The 17,500-nt window shown below is 42.8% G+C and overlaps 1 protein-coding gene across 1 annotated transcript in view; it reads right to left on the bottom strand.

The window, feature by feature from the left end:
* Positions 1-7,238: 7,238 nt before the first annotated feature.
* The window catches only part of CEBPZOS (CEBPZ opposite strand), a 25,739-nt gene continuing 15,477 nt past the window's right edge, over positions 7,239-17,500 (bottom strand). Inside the window, exons 2-3 of the mRNA XM_085862787.1 lie at positions 7,640-7,684; positions 7,239-7,550 (exon numbers count right to left, since the gene is read on the bottom strand). Of these exons, the coding sequence (XP_085718913.1) occupies positions 7,468-7,550; positions 7,640-7,684 (128 nt within the window). The 3' untranslated portion in view covers positions 7,239-7,467. The remainder of the gene's footprint in view (positions 7,551-7,639; positions 7,685-17,500) is intronic.

The following is a 17,500-nucleotide window of genomic DNA, read 5'->3' as shown; positions in this document are numbered from 1 at the left end:
GCCAACGTATTTTGCATCTTCACAATGTCGTTGCAAGGAAAAACAAAAAGACAAGAGAAGAGAGAAAAAAAATTTTACTTCCTGCTTCGGAGCATACCAGCTCACTCTGATGTTACCAAAATTTATGCACCGTCTAATATGAAAACGATCATAACTTGGGGCATTGTGTTTATCTATAAATGCGCATAAGAAATCGAGAAATTATTAGAATACATGAAGTCATCACTATCCGGAAGTCCGTACGTTGTAACCCGTAATGGGGAACGCGGCTGAGGTTCCCTTCCCCCATCGGCCACGTCCACGCAACAACGTGTCTTGTCATTGGTTGGTAAATAAATGGCCATAACTTTGGAGGCACTTGTCCGATTAATATCAAACCTTGAAAAGGCACATACTCAGGTCCCCAGCAATATATCTGGCAAGTTTCAATTAGATCGGACCAGTGGTTGTCGAGAAACAGTGGTCACAGACACACATACAGACACACATACAGACACACACACACACACACACACACACACACACACACACACACACACACACACACACACACACACACACACACACACACACACACACACACACACACACACAATGCTGGAATTATAGATAGATATGTGTGTTTACCAAGGTTTGAAAGCTGTTTTTTCCCAAGGCTTGAATTAATTGTTCAAATTATTAATTAATCCCAAGGTTTGAATTTTCCCAAGGGAAAGAGCTGTTTCCCAAGGGTTTGAAAGCTGTTTTTTCCCAAGGTTTGAATTAATTGTTGTGCTTGGTAGACATTTGTGAATACATTTACAGAGAGAGGGGCGAGAGAGGAGGGGGAGAGAGGAAGGGGGAGAGTGGGGGAAAGAGGGGAGAGAGTGGGGGGGGAGATGGGGAGAGAGGGGGAGATAGGGGAGGCGAGAGAGGGGTGAGAGAGGGGAGTGAGAGAGGAGGGGTGAGAGAGAGGGGCGTCACAATTCAAGAGAGAGGGAGAGAGGGGACGGGAGAGGGGGTGAGAGTGGGGGCGAGAGAGGAGCAGGGAGAGAGGAGGGGCGAGACGAGGGGGGAGAGTGGGGGGGAGAGAGGGGGGCGAGAGAGGGGGGCGAGAGAGGAGGGCGAGAGAAAGGGGGCATCACAATTCTTCTTCTTCGTTTGATATGACGTCACAATTGACGCTGGGGACCTGAGTATGTTTCCCAGGTGTTTCCCAAGTTATGGCCATTTATGATATGGTTGGTCCGATCTAATTGAAACAATGCCCCCAATCCAGTCGTCGTTTACGAAAGCAAAGGAACGAAGCTGCACATACTGGCACAGACCTACGGGCACGCACCTACGGGCACACACCTACGGGCACGCACCTATGAGCCCGCACTAGTAATCTATAATCTATCTATAATTCCAGCAAACTCTGTGTGTGTGTGTGTGTGTGTGTGTGTGTGTGTGTGTGTGTGTGTGTGTGTGTGTGTGTGTGTGTGTGTGTGTGTGTGTGTGTGTGTGTGTGTGTGTGTGTGTGTGTGTGTGTGTGTGTGTGTGTGTGTGTGTGTCTGCGACCGCTGTTTCTCGACAACCACTGGTCTGATCTCATTGAAACTTGCCAGGTATATTGCTGGGGCCCTGAGTATGTGCCTTTTCAAGGTTTGATATTAATCGGACAAGTGGTTCCCAAGTTATGGCCATTTATTTACCAAACCAATGACAGGACACAGTGCGATGACGTCACAATTGACGTCACAATTCTTTTTTTTCTTTGTTTTTGTGTTACTATACTGGGCACTGTGAACATTGCAGGATGTGGTGTCACTACTGGGCACTGTGAACATTACAGGATGTGGTGTCACTACTGGGCACTGTGAACATTGCAAGAAGCCCGAATATTTGATCCACATATTTTTAAAATGCCCGCTTGATGACGGATGCAGATATGGCGACTTGTTCAGAATGTTACAGACGTGGGGATAAAAATGTCGGATTTGGGGGGAATCATAAGTATGTTATACCCAGAAGCACCGTGGACTCTGTAAGGCGGGGAGTGCGAAGATTCCTAAAAGAGAGCACAAGATCCTTAAAAATTTGGTAAAACGAACAGCTCCTTAAGGCCCAGTCACACCTTGACGTTTTAGCCAGCGATGGCAACATATTAAAATGTATGTAAAACGCTGGCTTACGTTGAACTTTTGATGTTTTTTTTAAAAGATTCGGACGTATTCATAGCGACTTGGTCTTATGCATAACGTATTAGTAACGGACACAGAACGTTTCGTTGTGTTATAGATAACTTATACCAACGAATGCTGAACCTGTTGTCAGCTTTCACAACCTATGCCCAACGATAGTCTAACTTAGGCATAGCGCGCTGCACGCATCGCCGACGATCACGTGGCGTAGCCTATTAAAAGGCTGCCGCAAAATGATTCAAATCATAACCGCCGCAGAAATGGAAGTGTCAACATCGCAGTCACACCTTGGCGATCTTGCCAGCGTATGCCGACCTCTGAAAAATGCGTCCAAAACGCTGGCGCACGTCGAATACGGTATGGGTAAGTTTGGTATACGTGAATAGAACGCTAAAGTACGCTATCATACGTTGTAGTAAGTGGAGTCCGTCTTGTAATTTTAAACATGTTGAAAATTTTACGACGTACTTGCCATATGACACACGCTCCACATGCGATGGGAATAAGTTGTACGCACGATATGCGATCGTTGACACACGTTACTTGAAAGGTACTCGAAGTAGAAACACGTCAAGGTAATGGTTAGCGTCAGTGTTCCAGACTCCCGGTTTTTTTTTTCTTCGGTATGACGGTGTTCAGTGTACAGTGCGGTTATGATTTAAATCGTTGAGCGGCAGCCTATTAATTATATTATAACCGCACGAGAAATCGAAGTGTCAAAATCACCATCATACCGAAGGAAGGAAGAAAAAAAAAACTAAAAAAATAAAAAAACAGGGAGTCTGGAACACTAACGCTAACCATTACCTTGATGTGTTTCGACTTATGAGTAACGTACAAGTAACGTGTGTCTGTGTGTGTCACCGATCGCGTAACGTGAGTACAACACGTAACTCATAGGTTAGAAATAAGTTTCGGGTATGCTAAACATTACCTCGACGTGTTTCGACTTATGAGTAACTCACAAGTAACGTGTGTCAACGATCGCGTGACGTGCCTACAACTTATGGCCAGCGTTATGCGGAACGTGTGAGTCATACGCTGGCATGTCTTAAAATTTCAAGCATGGAAAATTTGAGGACAACCGAAAAGTACAACGTTTAAAGCCAGCGTACTACGACGTATGACAGTGTTTTTCAGTGTGCTCTCAATGTTATCAAAACTTACCCATAACGTGTGCCAGCGTTTTAGACAAATTTTCCAAAAATCGGCATAAGCTGGCTCAAACGTCAAGGTGTGACTGGGCCTTTAGTATGACGTCCTGAGCTCCAGAAAACCCCCAAAATAACGTGTGTGTGTATGTGTGTGTGTGTGTGTGTGTGTGTGTGTGTGTCGCCACCGCCCCCCGGCGCACAACAGTATGTTTTGTAATGACCCCAACTTATCAAACGTTTCGGTGGAGTGCTTGCTTGATTGCTTGATGGTGGTGGGCGGAATGAATTCCAAAGTACTCAATTCCAACCATGGAGTTAAAAGGAATCAAGTGGTGAACCAGTCTCGATGTCGATTCAGAGTTATTCCTACTTTATAGAAAGAAGCATTTTCTTTGGGGAAAAGTTTTTTTTTTCATCCCTGTTGGGTATGTTCTGGTTACAAATGGCCTGGTAATGTATTATTTGAAAAGGAACACACCCCTGGGGTGTCCTGTTTGCAATATAGCAGCAAAATCAAGTCACTTGCAAACGAAGCATGCCCTAATGGTGTGTTCCTTTTACAGCAAGACAAGCCTTCCCGGCTCTATGGGCCACACTGAAATCGTACTGCTGCAACTTCTCCAACCACCTTGCAATCTGGCCCTCTGGTTCCTTGAACCGTAATAGCAAGACATTTGGAATTCGCAGCAGGATGAGGTGTCGCTATTTTTTTTAATGATGTGTGTGTGTCATGTGTGTGTGTCCAAATTTGGACGTGCTGATTGCTTTGCTGATGGACTTGTAAGCAACACATGAACTGACAAAGTTTTGACATGTCATTTCAAAAGTTCCAGAAGTACAGTTTGCAACTATTTCCGGAAGATTAAAGGTGTCAGTCTGAAAGTTGCATGCTCATTTTGTTCAAGAGATTTTGCTCATCACTGTAATACATCCAATGTTCCAAAACATTTGAAAACCAAACACAAAAGAGAGTAACTATTAGCGACGGTTGAGAATGCGGAGTCAAAGAAACCAAAGTCTGCAACAGCAACAAGTTCACTTTCACATTTGATGATTGAAAGCCCTTTCACCCCAGTACACAGCCCTCCCTTCCCTTTCCTCATGCTACCTTCCCTTCTCCTCATGTTGCCTTCTCCCCCCCCCCCCCAATACTGCCTTCCCTTCCTCCCTCAATACTGCCTAACGTCCCCCCCCCACACTGCCTTCTCTTTCCCTACATTGCCTTCCCCTCCTCTCACTCTGCCTTCCCTTACCTCCCCCCACCCCAACCCACTTCCTCACTCTCCCCTACCTCTTCTCTTTACTCTCCACTTCCTCACTCTCCCCTCAACCCTCTCTCTTCTCTTTCCTCTCTACTTCCTCACTCTCCCCTCAACCCTCTCCCTTTTTCCACCCCTCTATTCTGCCCCCCCCCCACTCCCTCTCTTAGTGTTCGTCAGCGAAGCAACAGGTGGTATTTGTTATTATATAATAAAACAAAACCTAAAGGCTATTTTGTTGCATATTTCTATTTCCGGTGGAGAAGTTACGTCAAAGTTGGCATTTCTTTCCATATGGTACCACATAATCTGACTTCTGTACAATAGGATAATGGTACAACCTCCCCTCCTGGTGTTGACTTAATGATTTTGGTGGTGGGCTTATAATATTAGGATCCTGAGTTTCAAATCCCACTCAGCTGTTAAATTAATACCAGGTGGGGTTGACTCTGCCCATCATCCTTCTGAGGTCAGCAAAATGAGTGCCAGCTTGCTGATATCTTGTGTTGGAGTGGTGACCCGTCCAGGATTGTGCCCAAAGCCAAGAAGACTGCTTAGGCAGCACTAACATTCTGCACAGAGTACGGTCCCAATGGATGGTAGAACCTGACATCAAAGATGACCCTGAAGATGTGATGGACGTGATTTTAAAATTGACGTATATTTTTTTCCTTGTCATCGTTTGTGTGGTTTTTGAAAGTTGTTACAAAGAGCCATCCTGCTCGTACAAGCAAATCCTTTGATCCTCCATAACTTGTGGAATGAGTACAAGGCAATGTGCTCTTTGAACCATGTGATGAACACCTGTATTTTTTTGCATCATTTGCCTAAATTTCTGAAACTAAGTGCCGGAAATGGGTGTTTCTGTGAACTGCCATCCAGCTTTGCTCGACTAAGTGAGATGACTGAGATGGAAATGCTCAAGAAGCAAACATCCATCTCGCTTCCATGGTGCAATGAGCGTTCAAAATGCAAGTTCCATCCGTTCCTGTATTATTGTGCTCCCTGCATAACGAGCTGCTTATAATGACGTGGCATCCTTTATCGGGTGTCGACCACACCGTTACAAACTTGGATCAGATGTGTGCTGGCAAGTCTGCCTGTTTAAAGGAAGTGGATCAACAAACTGGTGATGGTTTAACTGATTGCACATCTTCGCTCGTGAACCGTGTAGTTTGCGCCGAGCAGTTTTTTAATGTGCATCTATTTCACATCACCAGAGTGAAAATGCTTCTGAATGAGAAAATGCATTTTCCTGACCGTCCCACCAGTGATGAGAATGTTGTGCGTAAAAGTTTACCATTTGAATTGAAGATTGAGAAAGTTTGTTTTTGAATTGAAGTGCTTGATTATAAGGTAACTTTAGTTGGAATTCAGCGTGGTGTTAGTGTTGTTTTTCTGACAGTTCACCAAGAAAGTTTCAGTTTATTTTATTTTTTTCTTGCTGTCCGTTTTACTCAGTTCTCATGAGACATCCATACAATCGAATTGCCAAGTTGAGCAACAAAAAGGAATCGCTGGAAAGCATTTGCCCATTGTGTGTTTTCAGTTCGAGTTTATTGAAATTTGCCTGCTAAAAAAATTCTCACAATCCCTATTCTCACGGCGTGATTGTACCAAATTATTTTGATCTATTTTTTTGTCTCCAAACCACATATTACTTGTTCCAGAATTTGGTGTCGGAGAAGCATTAAAATGTAATGTAATTTTGAAGAAGAGGAAGTTGGAGATGTAAGAGGGAGAACGTATGCAGCATATGATGAAGAAAGCAGAAATTTGGCTGTTTCTGCATACGTAATATATAGATAATCCCTTGAGTAGCAATTTATTTTCCATGATTCTCAGGCAGTACTTTTCAGTGGAATGATTGGTACCTTGAGCAGTGTTACATTAATTACTGGTCGAGACTGTCACAACGCACCGCAGCATTCCGCATGAATTTTGCTTGTCTGAGTGGTTTAAGCGGGACACGGTTGCGGCAACAGCAGCAAAGAGGAGTTTTAGATCGTTTTGGGAAACAATACACAGAAATCTCAGCAGTATTTTTTTCAAGTTATCTCAAATGTTGCTTTATGATATTTTTTTGGTTACAACCTTCATGCTTGTCTGGGTTTTTCTTTTATTTGCACTCGCTCTGAATTGTTCTCGTTCTGAATTGTCTTCGTTCCAATTGATTGGTCTCATTGTGATTGTTGTTAAATAATTGTGTAAAACGTGCCATAAATAAAATTTGTGCCTTTTAAGCAATCCAATTTGGTTCAGCTTGTCCGCTTTGTCATGAACCCATCTTTGCTTTTATGTATTGTTGTCAACAGAAACATTCATCCTCAAGATTCATTTTGATTTGCCATTTGTGTATTGTAAAACATCTTCAATTGTATAACTGCAACTACTTAAAAAAATACTTTATCACAGTCAAACTCGTTTGGACAACAGATTATGGTTCCAGTCATGCATTCTATCAATCAATGCAGGCAGAATAGAAATAGATCTTTACAAAAATCGAATCAGTTCTTCCTTGTCACACACCCAAACCTACCCACCAAATTTCATCTGAATCTGTCCACAACTTTTTGAGATATCCTGCACACAAAAAACAGACAGGTGAAAATGTAACCTCCTTCCACCTTCGGTGGCGGAGGTAATAAAAGCCATTCATCTGATGACGTTTGTATTTATTTTGATGAACTCTTTGCGAACATGATGTGGAGCAAGTGCAGCACTTGATACTTTATTTTGCTTGCAATTTCACAAAGTGCATTGTGGTAAGTGTGGGTACTAGCAGGTTTTTAATTGAAAGAGGGATTTCTCTTTTTGATTGGACATTTAGTTCATTTTATCTTGTTTTTTTGTTAAAGGTTTTAGATTGTTTTTGCCATTGCGTGTTTTTCAGGAATGCCGCTCCTTCCAACGCAGCATGTCTGCTTCTCGCATCCCTGAGTTCCCTGCCAGTTCATGAGACTTGTAGTAAACTGCACATAGAGACAGAGACAGACACATTAAGTTGTTGCACCCAGCACCCAATGTTTCAATTGAATTGTTGTGAATGTTTTAATTGTACCTGCGACCAGGGCTGGCAATTTATGATGCATTTTGTATCGAAAGTCTGCAAAACACAAGAAGACAGTAAATTTATCAATGAATACAATGCACTGAGCTTCTGCATGGGGCCAAGCTGGTGTTGGCTAAGATGATATCTGATGATTATAAGCCATAACCTTTTGCCAAAAGCCAAAAGGTCCATAACCTTTTGAGATATCATGCTCACAGACAAACAGGGGTGAAAACATAACCTCCGTCCACCTTCGATTAACATCGGTAACATTGGTCATTCTGATAAACAAACGATGATTACAGAGATGCCAACTTTTGGAAATCAGAATTAGGGAGGATTTTCAACCGACACCAAATAATGTGCGCGAAGCGCACATCTCGAGCGCGGAGCGCTCGACCCTTGCGCCGGGGTCCAGGGCCCGCCTTAGGGCCCTGGAAGCTCTGGGGTTCTAGACGCTCTCTAGTGCCCTCTGAGCCCTATTTTGGAGCATTTAACATGTTAAGAATTCCCACTTTTTGAACAAAAAAAGGGGAAAATTGTGCACTTTTTAATGTTGCATGTATGTTAATATTAGTAAGTTAGGGGACAATCAAAGATTAACAAAAAGCACAAAAGAAGCAATATTTTTCTTACCTTACTGGCTGGTACTACTGCTGCTTGCTTTTTCCATGGCAGCTTTGCTGAGTGACAGCTGTGTGGCTCTTTTAGCCCTTCTGATTATGTCTTTGCTGTATTCTCTCTGGTAGCAAGGGGTGCTATGAGCTAGTTTTTCAATTAAGAGAGCTTCCAGGGTTTTGACACTCAAATTGGGACGAAATTCAGTATGATTCTTCCGTACAAGACTGAGTGCCCGCTCACATGATGCGTTCGAATGAGGAATGACCAAGATTCCCTTCATCACTTTGCTCAAATTAGGATACTTCTTGGCACCAGTGCAGGGATCTGTGAGCTGTGAAATCCGATGCCACTGCTCATCCACTCTCACTGTCTCAGTAGCAATTGTAGCTATGGAGGCGTCTGCCTGGTAGTGAGCGAATTCACTCTCAAGACTGTCTATGTCACTATCACCGCCACTGAACAGACAGGGGAATTTCTTGATGAAAAACTCCACACAGTCAAACCCCACTTCTTGGTGTAGCTTAACATCCAGCACCTGAGCATGCTTGGCTAATTCATCATCTAGCGGCCAGGTTTTGAAGATATAATTGCAGGCTTTCACATAATATGAGCGAACTGCACTGAAGAAACCTTGGATGTCTGACTCACTCAGAGTGAAGGTGGATTTCTTGAGACTCCTTTGTTCCCTTATATACAGTTTGGCATCGTTCCCAATCATGAGGTCCTCATCATTCTTCTGATGATTTCTGTCAGAGAAGGGTACATTTACCAGAGCAACCGATGACACCGATGGTTTCAAAAACCGTACGAAGATATCTTTCAGAAGACCATTCAATTCTCCGTGCAGGAGATGAATACAGGGTTCGTCTCTTTGGAGCAGAAGATTCCCCTTCTCAAAAAAGCTTGTTAGCATATCGAAGGAAGAAACAATAGAGTTTTGTTTGTGGAGACAAGAACATCCTGTTGACACGTTTTTCTCTAGATTCCTGCACAGTGTTTGAGGAAGATGCGCTTTAGTTGTAGAACTCGTAGTACACTTAGCCGCAGGGTGATCACACTTGCGTTTACTGCCAGCAGAAGAGGTCAGACTCGTAGTACCAGATCCAATTTTACGTTTGAGGAGAGAGCTTGAGGTAGGTGCAGCCAAGGAAGAAGACCTCTGATTCGAAGGTTTTTGCTGAGCTTCTATCAAGTGATTTGGCAAAAGCAGAACTTAACTTGGGTCCTTCTTTGCCTGTAGATGGGACTATCACAGTCTTTCTCGACTCTGAAGGGATCTGCTTTGTAGATGAACGTGATGAAGGGCCGGTGATGCTACCTGCTCTCAGCATTGGTTTTGGTGCTGTCCCTGCTGTCTTCTTCGCAGCAGATACTGCAGTGGTAGTGGTGAATGCTGCTCCACTAGTGCTTGATCCTGCAGTGCCAGTACTGGCAGTAGATACAGTGCCGTCCTTCTTGCTCGTTGTTGGAGTCTTGGCTACAGTTGGTTGGATTTTTCTTCGTACTTCTTCTTTGAAGAAGAGGGGAAGTGGCTCCCACTGTTCAATCAGCCTGTCCAGGCACTGACCAAGGGACAGCCACCTTGTTGCGACATGCTTCAGAATCTTGTGTGTCGGGGCATCACAGAGTTCTTGCAGTGCTTTCACTCCTTTGACGCGCTACTACTTTTGTCCAAGTAGTAGTAAATATCGATGAGAAAGTCATCTAATTCAATGGGTAAGGCCTGAGCCGCCTTCTTGGCCGTATTGTGCATCATATGGCAAGGGCATCCCATGATGTAGCACTCTGGATTTTGTTTGTGGATATAAGCAGCGACTCCTTTGTGCTTGCCCACCATGACAGAGGCATTATCAGCACAAAAGGAAACACAATTTCCCCACGGAATTTTCCTGTCACTGAACTCATGATCAAGCAGTTTGAAAATGTTTTCTCCAGTGGAATCTTGTTTGCACGCAGGCAAACTTAGCAAACCTTGCTTCACAATCCCAGCACTGTTGTCATAGTACGAAATCAGGACAGGATATAGCTGGGCCTCACCACTGTCATTGCTACCGTCTGGAGCTAGGCTAAATGGAGCTAGTCTAGCAATATCGGCAATAGATGAAGCAGTAACATTTGACAACTCACCAATTACACTGGTCAACAACAAATTTGTTGTCTGCATTTTTTAAGCTGATTTAGGACGAATCTGATGCGCTGAATCCAAAACTCACATTAGTTTTGTTCAATCAGGTCAAGTTTTTGAGATATGGCCACATGTCGTTTTTTACATTTTTTGTTCACATGTACACATGTGTGGAGCATTTTAGAAGAAGTTGGTGGGGTAAAATGTCATGTCAAATAATTGTTTTAATTGGAAATAATTATTTTAATGACAAGAAGTATTCAGGTACGATAGTTCTAGGTGATTATGTCGAAAAGGGATCAGTTTGAAGTCATAAAACCTCAAAATCTTCCAAAAATTGGTGAGGCAAAGCATAAAGTTCATCGATCAAAACTAAAGTTAATGGGGCAGATTTTGTAATAATGTGATACAAAAAGTTGTATTTCTTGAAATAACGAACTCTGAAGAATGTACAATACCTACATGCGCCACTTATGACATGCGCTTCTGCTCAAGCTTGGAGTGCCACAGTACGAACCCAAAGATTGGAGACTGTTCATTGACAGCAGCAAGCGATCACTGAAATGTGTTCTGCTACACAACGGCAACCAGTTTGCCTCTGTACCCATTGCTCACTCGACTACACTGAAGGAGAAGTATGAAGTGGTGAAGTACGTGCTGGAGAAAATTGGTTATGATCAGCATAAGTGGTTTATTTGTGTTGACCTGAAGATGGTGAACTTTTTGTTGGGACAACAGTCTGGCTTCACCAAGTACCCATGTTTTCTGTGCATGTGGGATAGTAGGGACCGTGCTCAGCATTACACGAAGAAGGACTGGCCTGTGCGGGAGGAATTGGTGCTATGCAAAGAAAGGAACGTCATCAACGACCCTCTGGTGGACAGAGACAGAATACTCTTCCCACCGCTGCACATCAAGCTCGGCTTAATCAAGCAGTTCACCAAGGCTCTGGACAAAGATGGTGACTGCTTCACTTACTTGTGCCAGGCTTTTCCAGGATTGACCATGGAGAAGTTGAAAGTTGGCATCTTTGATGGTTCTCAGATCCGTCAGCTCATCAGAGATCCAGAGTTCAAAAACTCAATGAACGAAGTGGAACTGGAAGCGTGGAAGACATTTGTTTTGGTAGTGAAGAACTTTCTTGGCAACAATAAGGCCAGAAACTACGCAGAACTTGTCAACAACATGCTGACTGCTTTCAGAAACCTGGGCTGCAACATGAGCATCAAGATGCACTACCTATTTTCACATATGAACTGGTTTCCTGAGAACCTGGGTTCAATGAGTGACGAGCAGGGCGAGAGATTGCATCAGGCCATGAAGGAGATGGAGACCAGGTATCAGGGTCGCTGGGGACGCAGTCATGATGGCTGACTACTGTTGGAATCTGAAGAGAGACCTCCCTGCCGCTGAACATTCCAGGAGTTCGAAGAAACGGAAGTTCAAGCCCTGAAGTTTGAACAGTGGTGACGCAACATGCAATTTACTTGTACTTACCTTTATCAATGCCCACCATTCAGATGACAGTAATCGATGTTTCTATCATGTAATCAATAAATGTTGTTGGCAAAACATTTTTTTTTTCTTAAAAACATGTTTAGGATGATATGTGTTGACAAAAATCAGCTGATAATGCCACAAAAATGTAATTGATTTTGTCACAAGATCTGATTTTTTCAAATCAACTTAGCACAAAAACCTGACCTGATGGAGAGAAACGGATGCCATTTCCTGATTCAGCAGTGCCAGAATACCCTAATTCACTTGTAGAAATCTAGACAACATTCAGAAAGTAAAAAATTGTTGACCAGTGTTCTTTTTTTCTTCTTTGTTCTTGTTCTTTTTTTTTTTTTCTTTTTTTTTTCTTTTTTTTTTCTTGCTTTTTGTTCTTGTTTTTTTTATTTTTTATTTTTTTTGTTCTTGCACATCTTGCACATCTTGCAAGTTTTTGTTCTTGCACATCCATACTTTGAAGCAACTTTTGAATCTGGAAACATCTTTTGAAATAGAGGTCCAGCATGATCTGAGACTGATATTGGCAAGTTATGTCCCACAATAAATCCACGAAAGAGAAGTTCCGCTCGGGTAACATCCTCTTCCTCGCTTGTCCCTTGTTTGGTGAAATAATTCAGAAGTGTACCGGTACTCGTGCTCGAAGATCTCTCCTTTGCAATGTCTGTGTGCCGTTTGCTTCCAACGTGCTTCCGAATATCATCGCGACCTCCGTGCTCAACTGAAATATCAACGCTGCATACTGTACAATACGCATGATGAATTCCTCTTTCAGACTTTCGAATACACGGGTATTGGAGACTGTATTCGGTCTTGTACTTCTGAGACCATTTCTTGGTCTTCGTAAGCTTTTTCTGCCATTTCGTAATCAACATCGAGGGCTTGAAGCAATCGGTAACTTCGAAGTCGATGTTCCACAGCTGCAGCGCGACTCGTAGAACTCTAGCGGCTGTTAAACACCGCACGGTGGTCGCGACCGCCGGGCTGGTACGGGGCCCAGCTGCATGCAGTGAGCGTATCGCATGCATATACACTGTGCATACATACCGCATGCACTGTATTGCACACATACCGCATGCACTAAATCTCAGTGCATGATCGCATAAGCGAGATCCAGACCCAATGTTTCGCTGCTCCTCATTTGAATTTGCAATTTTTTACGTACAATTTGGAAGCAGCGAATGTTATGGAGTTACCACATGCTATACGTAGCAGACGATGCTTTTCATTCAATTCTCATACTAGTACATTCTGATTAGTGAACAGTGCAAAAATATCAAAATTTCGGGAGGATAAGGATAGTGATCGTAAGGGCGGGAGTTTGGGTGAATTTTCGGAAGCCTCCCGATGAAATCGGGAGGGTTGGCATTGCTGTGATTATCATCTGACAGCTGTTCCCACATTGCACGTCAAGAGCAGAGCCAGTTCAAGTTATCATGGAATGTCAACATCTTTCCTTTTGAGATGTTGATCTAATTTTGATTGCTTACGATTGTATACGAGGCTGCTACTTCTGGAGAGATAGCAATTCTTCCATTGAATGTTTACTGTGGGTTCAATTCCCGACCCGACAAACTTTTGGATCGGTGATCCACTGCAGGTGGGCCATTGTCTTTGGTCACGTGACCCTCAGTAAGTATGACTGAGGCTCCACCGGCCAACTTTCAGTTATGGATGATTTTTTGTTTTTTTAATGGACAGTTTTCTGCAATGTGGGAACAGCTGCAAGAATATGACAATCACTTCATTTCTGACCTCACTTACAAAGTTCTGTCCCTTAATGGTTGTCTTCAACTTATGCCGAGCTAATAATCTTCAACTAATCATGGCTCTTCAACTAATCACAAACTATGCCTCTTACAATTGCCGAGCAACCTAAAACAATGTCAATGGCAATTCTATGTGAACAGGGACACGAGTGATGAAAAATGAAATTCTTCACAGAATGCTCCTCATGAGTTTCTGTATTTTGCAAGTACATACATTAGAGATTTAGAAAAATACTATTTCGCATTGATAGCTTCAAGTTTTAGGTGTGTTTTTATTTTTAGTATACATGATCAAGGCTCATGGGAGAGCGAGAGCAGAATCAAAGGGAACAGAATGGAAAAGGGGGAATACCAACAGCAGAGGAGAAGTGAGATCAAGAGGAGGGGGAAAGGGACACATGGGATGAACAAGCTGAATGAAACACAGCATGAAGAGGATGGGGGGGGGGGAGCTGGGATGAAACAAAAGGAACAAACCAACTGACAACCAATAAAGCAAAAGAAGTGATGGAGAGGTTGGGGGAATCACAATAACCAGGAAAAAGGGAGTCCTTGGGAATGGGGTCATTTCAGGAAGAAGATATCATGAGTTATGGGGGGGATTGACCCGAGGAAGTGGTGAATAGCTGTCTTGAATCCATGGAGGGAAGAATGGGACTAAACAGATTGCAAAAGTGTGAGCAGTGAGCCTGGATTTTGGGGGTGTAAGAAATACCCCTGCAGAAACCTGGGAGGGACAGAGCCAAGAGAGGGTAGAGGGTGCAAGACCAAAAAGGAGGCAGTACAAGACATAGAGGCCATGAACCTGTCTGTGATAGTAGAATAACAGGCTGAGACACCTTGCTTTCCACGGCATCAAGAAGGGAAAGATGTGAGACAGGACCCAAAGGGGAGCAGTACTCGAAGCTATGAATGAAGGTCTTGTAGTTTGTCAAAAGTTCAGACTGGCCAAGGAAAAACCTAAAACAACGGAGGATGCCCAGTCGGCGGCTGGTTTTGGAGGCTTTCACTTTGCAGGAATCAAAAGCACCAACTTTGGAGGTGTTTTTGATGCGTTTAATGATTTATGTATTAATTACCAAATTTTCCATAAATATAATCGTACATATGAACACAGTGCCTTCAGAAAGTATTCACACCCCTTGACTTCTTCACATTTTGTTGTGTTACAGCCTGAATTTAAAATGGATGACATTTAAAAAAAAATTGTCACTGATCTACACATAATGTCACCAATCTACACTGATCTGCCCATAATCTACACATGAAACGAAAAACTTAACTTTCTCATAATGTTTTTTAAATTAATTAAAAATAAATGAAAAAAACAAATTAATTAAAAATGAAAAGCTGAAATGTCTTGAGTCAATAAGTATTCAACCCCTTTGCTCTGACACTCCAAATTGAACGCAGGTGCATCCAATTTCCTTTGACTTGGATTGCCAATTTCTGCAAAACTTGATTGGAGTCCACCTGTGGCCAATTCAATTGATTGGACATGATTTAGAAAGAAACACACCTTTTGATATAAGGTTTTCACAGTTGCCAGTGGATGTTAGAGCAGAAACTCTCCCATGACTTCCAAGGAATTGTCCTAAGAACTCCGCTGAGATAGAATGGTGAGGAGGTACAGATCTGGGGGAAGGGTATAAAACAATATCTGGAGTATTGAAAGTTCTCAAGAGCACAGTGAGCACCAACATTAGGAAATGGAAAGAACATGGAACTACCCAGACTCTTCCTCGAGCTGGCCCTCCGACCAAACTGAGCAACCGGGCAAGAAGAACCTTGGTCAGGGAGGTGACAAAGAACCCAGTGACCACTCTGACAATTACAGAGTTCCTGGGCTGAGATAAAAGAATGTCCTGAAAGGAAAACATTCTCTGCAGCACTTCACAAACCCAGGCCTTATGGGAGAGTGGTCAGACAGAAGCCAATCCTAAGAAAACTGCAAATGGCAGCATTCCTGGAATTTGCAAAAAGGCACATGAAAGACTCTTCGAGTATGAGGCAAAAGATTATGTGATATGATAAGACGACAATTGAACTCTTTGACCTGAATGCAAAGCACTACGTTTGGCAGAAACAGAGTACAGCTCATCACCCATCGAACACCATCCCTACCGAGAAGCTTGGTGGTGGCAGCATCATGCTGTTGGGATGCTTTTCAGTGGCAGAGACTGGGAAACTTGCAAGAATAGAGGGAACAATGAGTGGAGCCAAATACAAGCAAATCCTTGAGGAGAACCTGCTTCAGAGTGCAAAAGACCGTAGACTGTGGCAAAGATTTAAGTTCCAACAGGAAAATGACCCCAAGTATGCAGACAAAGCAACACTGGAATGGCTTCAGAACAGGAATGTGAAAGTCCTGAGCGGCCAAGCCAAAGCCCAGACTTGAATCCCATAGAGAATTTGTGGAACGATTTGAAGATTGGTGGTCACTGACGCTTCTCATCCAACTTGACAAAGCTTGAACAAATCTGCAAAGAAGAATGGGAGAAAATTCCCAAATCTAAATTCTCAAAGCTGATACACACATACACAAGAAGACTCAAAGTTGTAATCACTGCCAAAGACTCTTCCACAAAGTATTGACTCAAGGGGCTGAACACTTATGTAAATTAGAAATTTCTCCATTTAATTATCAATAAATTTCGGAAAAAAAAGATTCTAAAAATATGTTTTTAATTTGACATGATGGGGTATTTTGTGTGGACCGGTGACAAAAAATTTAAAATTTAATCCACTTTAAATTCAGGCTTAACACAACAAAATGTGAAAAAGTCAAGGTGTGTGAATACTTTCTGAAGGCACTTTACAGTATATGTATCGTTGCAGACTCGGGGTTCGGGGATTAACATGAGGAGGATCACTCATGTTCGTCCCGAATACGCGACCCTGTAAGCCGATGTGCCGTGGATAACTTGGTGGTTGTGCTGAGCAACCACGAACATCAATTAACTTGTCAATTCTCACAGGGTTCCGTGTCTGACACCGTTTACCTGAGGAGCTGACTTGATAAATCAAGGTCCACGCCATGAGTACATACCCGTCTATATATTTAAGTGTGGCTGAGTGAGAACCGTGGGTATGCACTGGCTAACAAGAGCAAAGCACATGGGGTAAAAATTCCCATCTAACACTAATGTCGACTGTGCTGGACCAATGGAGGAAAGGATGCTATGAGCAGGTTAACATGGACAACAAGAAAAAGAGCAATCAGAGATTGCAGACCCTTGCCAGGACTTGTTTTTTGTGGTTTTTGTGCAATGTATTTTACGTGGTTTTTGTCTGGCGTTTGTGTACTGGTGTGATATGTAATTCATAAAAGATATAACTATAAGAGGAGATTGGGACCATACTCTGTGCAGAGCGTAGGTGCTGCTTAAGCAGTTTCCTTGGCTGATATAACTATAACTGCCACTTTATAACAGTGTTGACCAAATATCAAGACATCCTGCCTTGATTGGACACTTGACACTGACCCATGACGTTTATTGTTATTCAACTGAATTCAGAATGGTATTAAAATAAATTCAATTCAAATCAAATGTAAGACGAAATCGGTACTGTAATGAAGTAATCAGAAGGAACCCAAACAAGCAAAATCAAAGACAAAGTCATCAGGAGGAATCTGGATGGGATTTGGGTTTCAGCTGCTACTCTATGCTCAAACTCATCCAGGTGCAGCCAACACAGAAGAAGAACCCAGATAACAAAAAATAAAAAAAAATTATGGCTGTCAGACCATGCAGCCAAACAGGCTAAAATTTAAAACCTACATTCCTCATCACTACTCGATCATTATTGTGAAGTTTCATGTTGATCAATGAAGCAGTTCAG

The sequence above is a fragment of the Eptatretus burgeri genome, chromosome 2 (assembly GCF_056783735.1).
Source record: "Eptatretus burgeri isolate ZD-2024b chromosome 2, Ebu_testis_v1, whole genome shotgun sequence".
Classification (NCBI taxonomy): domain Eukaryota; kingdom Metazoa; phylum Chordata; class Myxini; order Myxiniformes; family Myxinidae; genus Eptatretus; species Eptatretus burgeri.
Note: the sequence above shows the minus strand (reverse complement) of the source record. Positions and strands in the feature narration are given on the sequence as shown.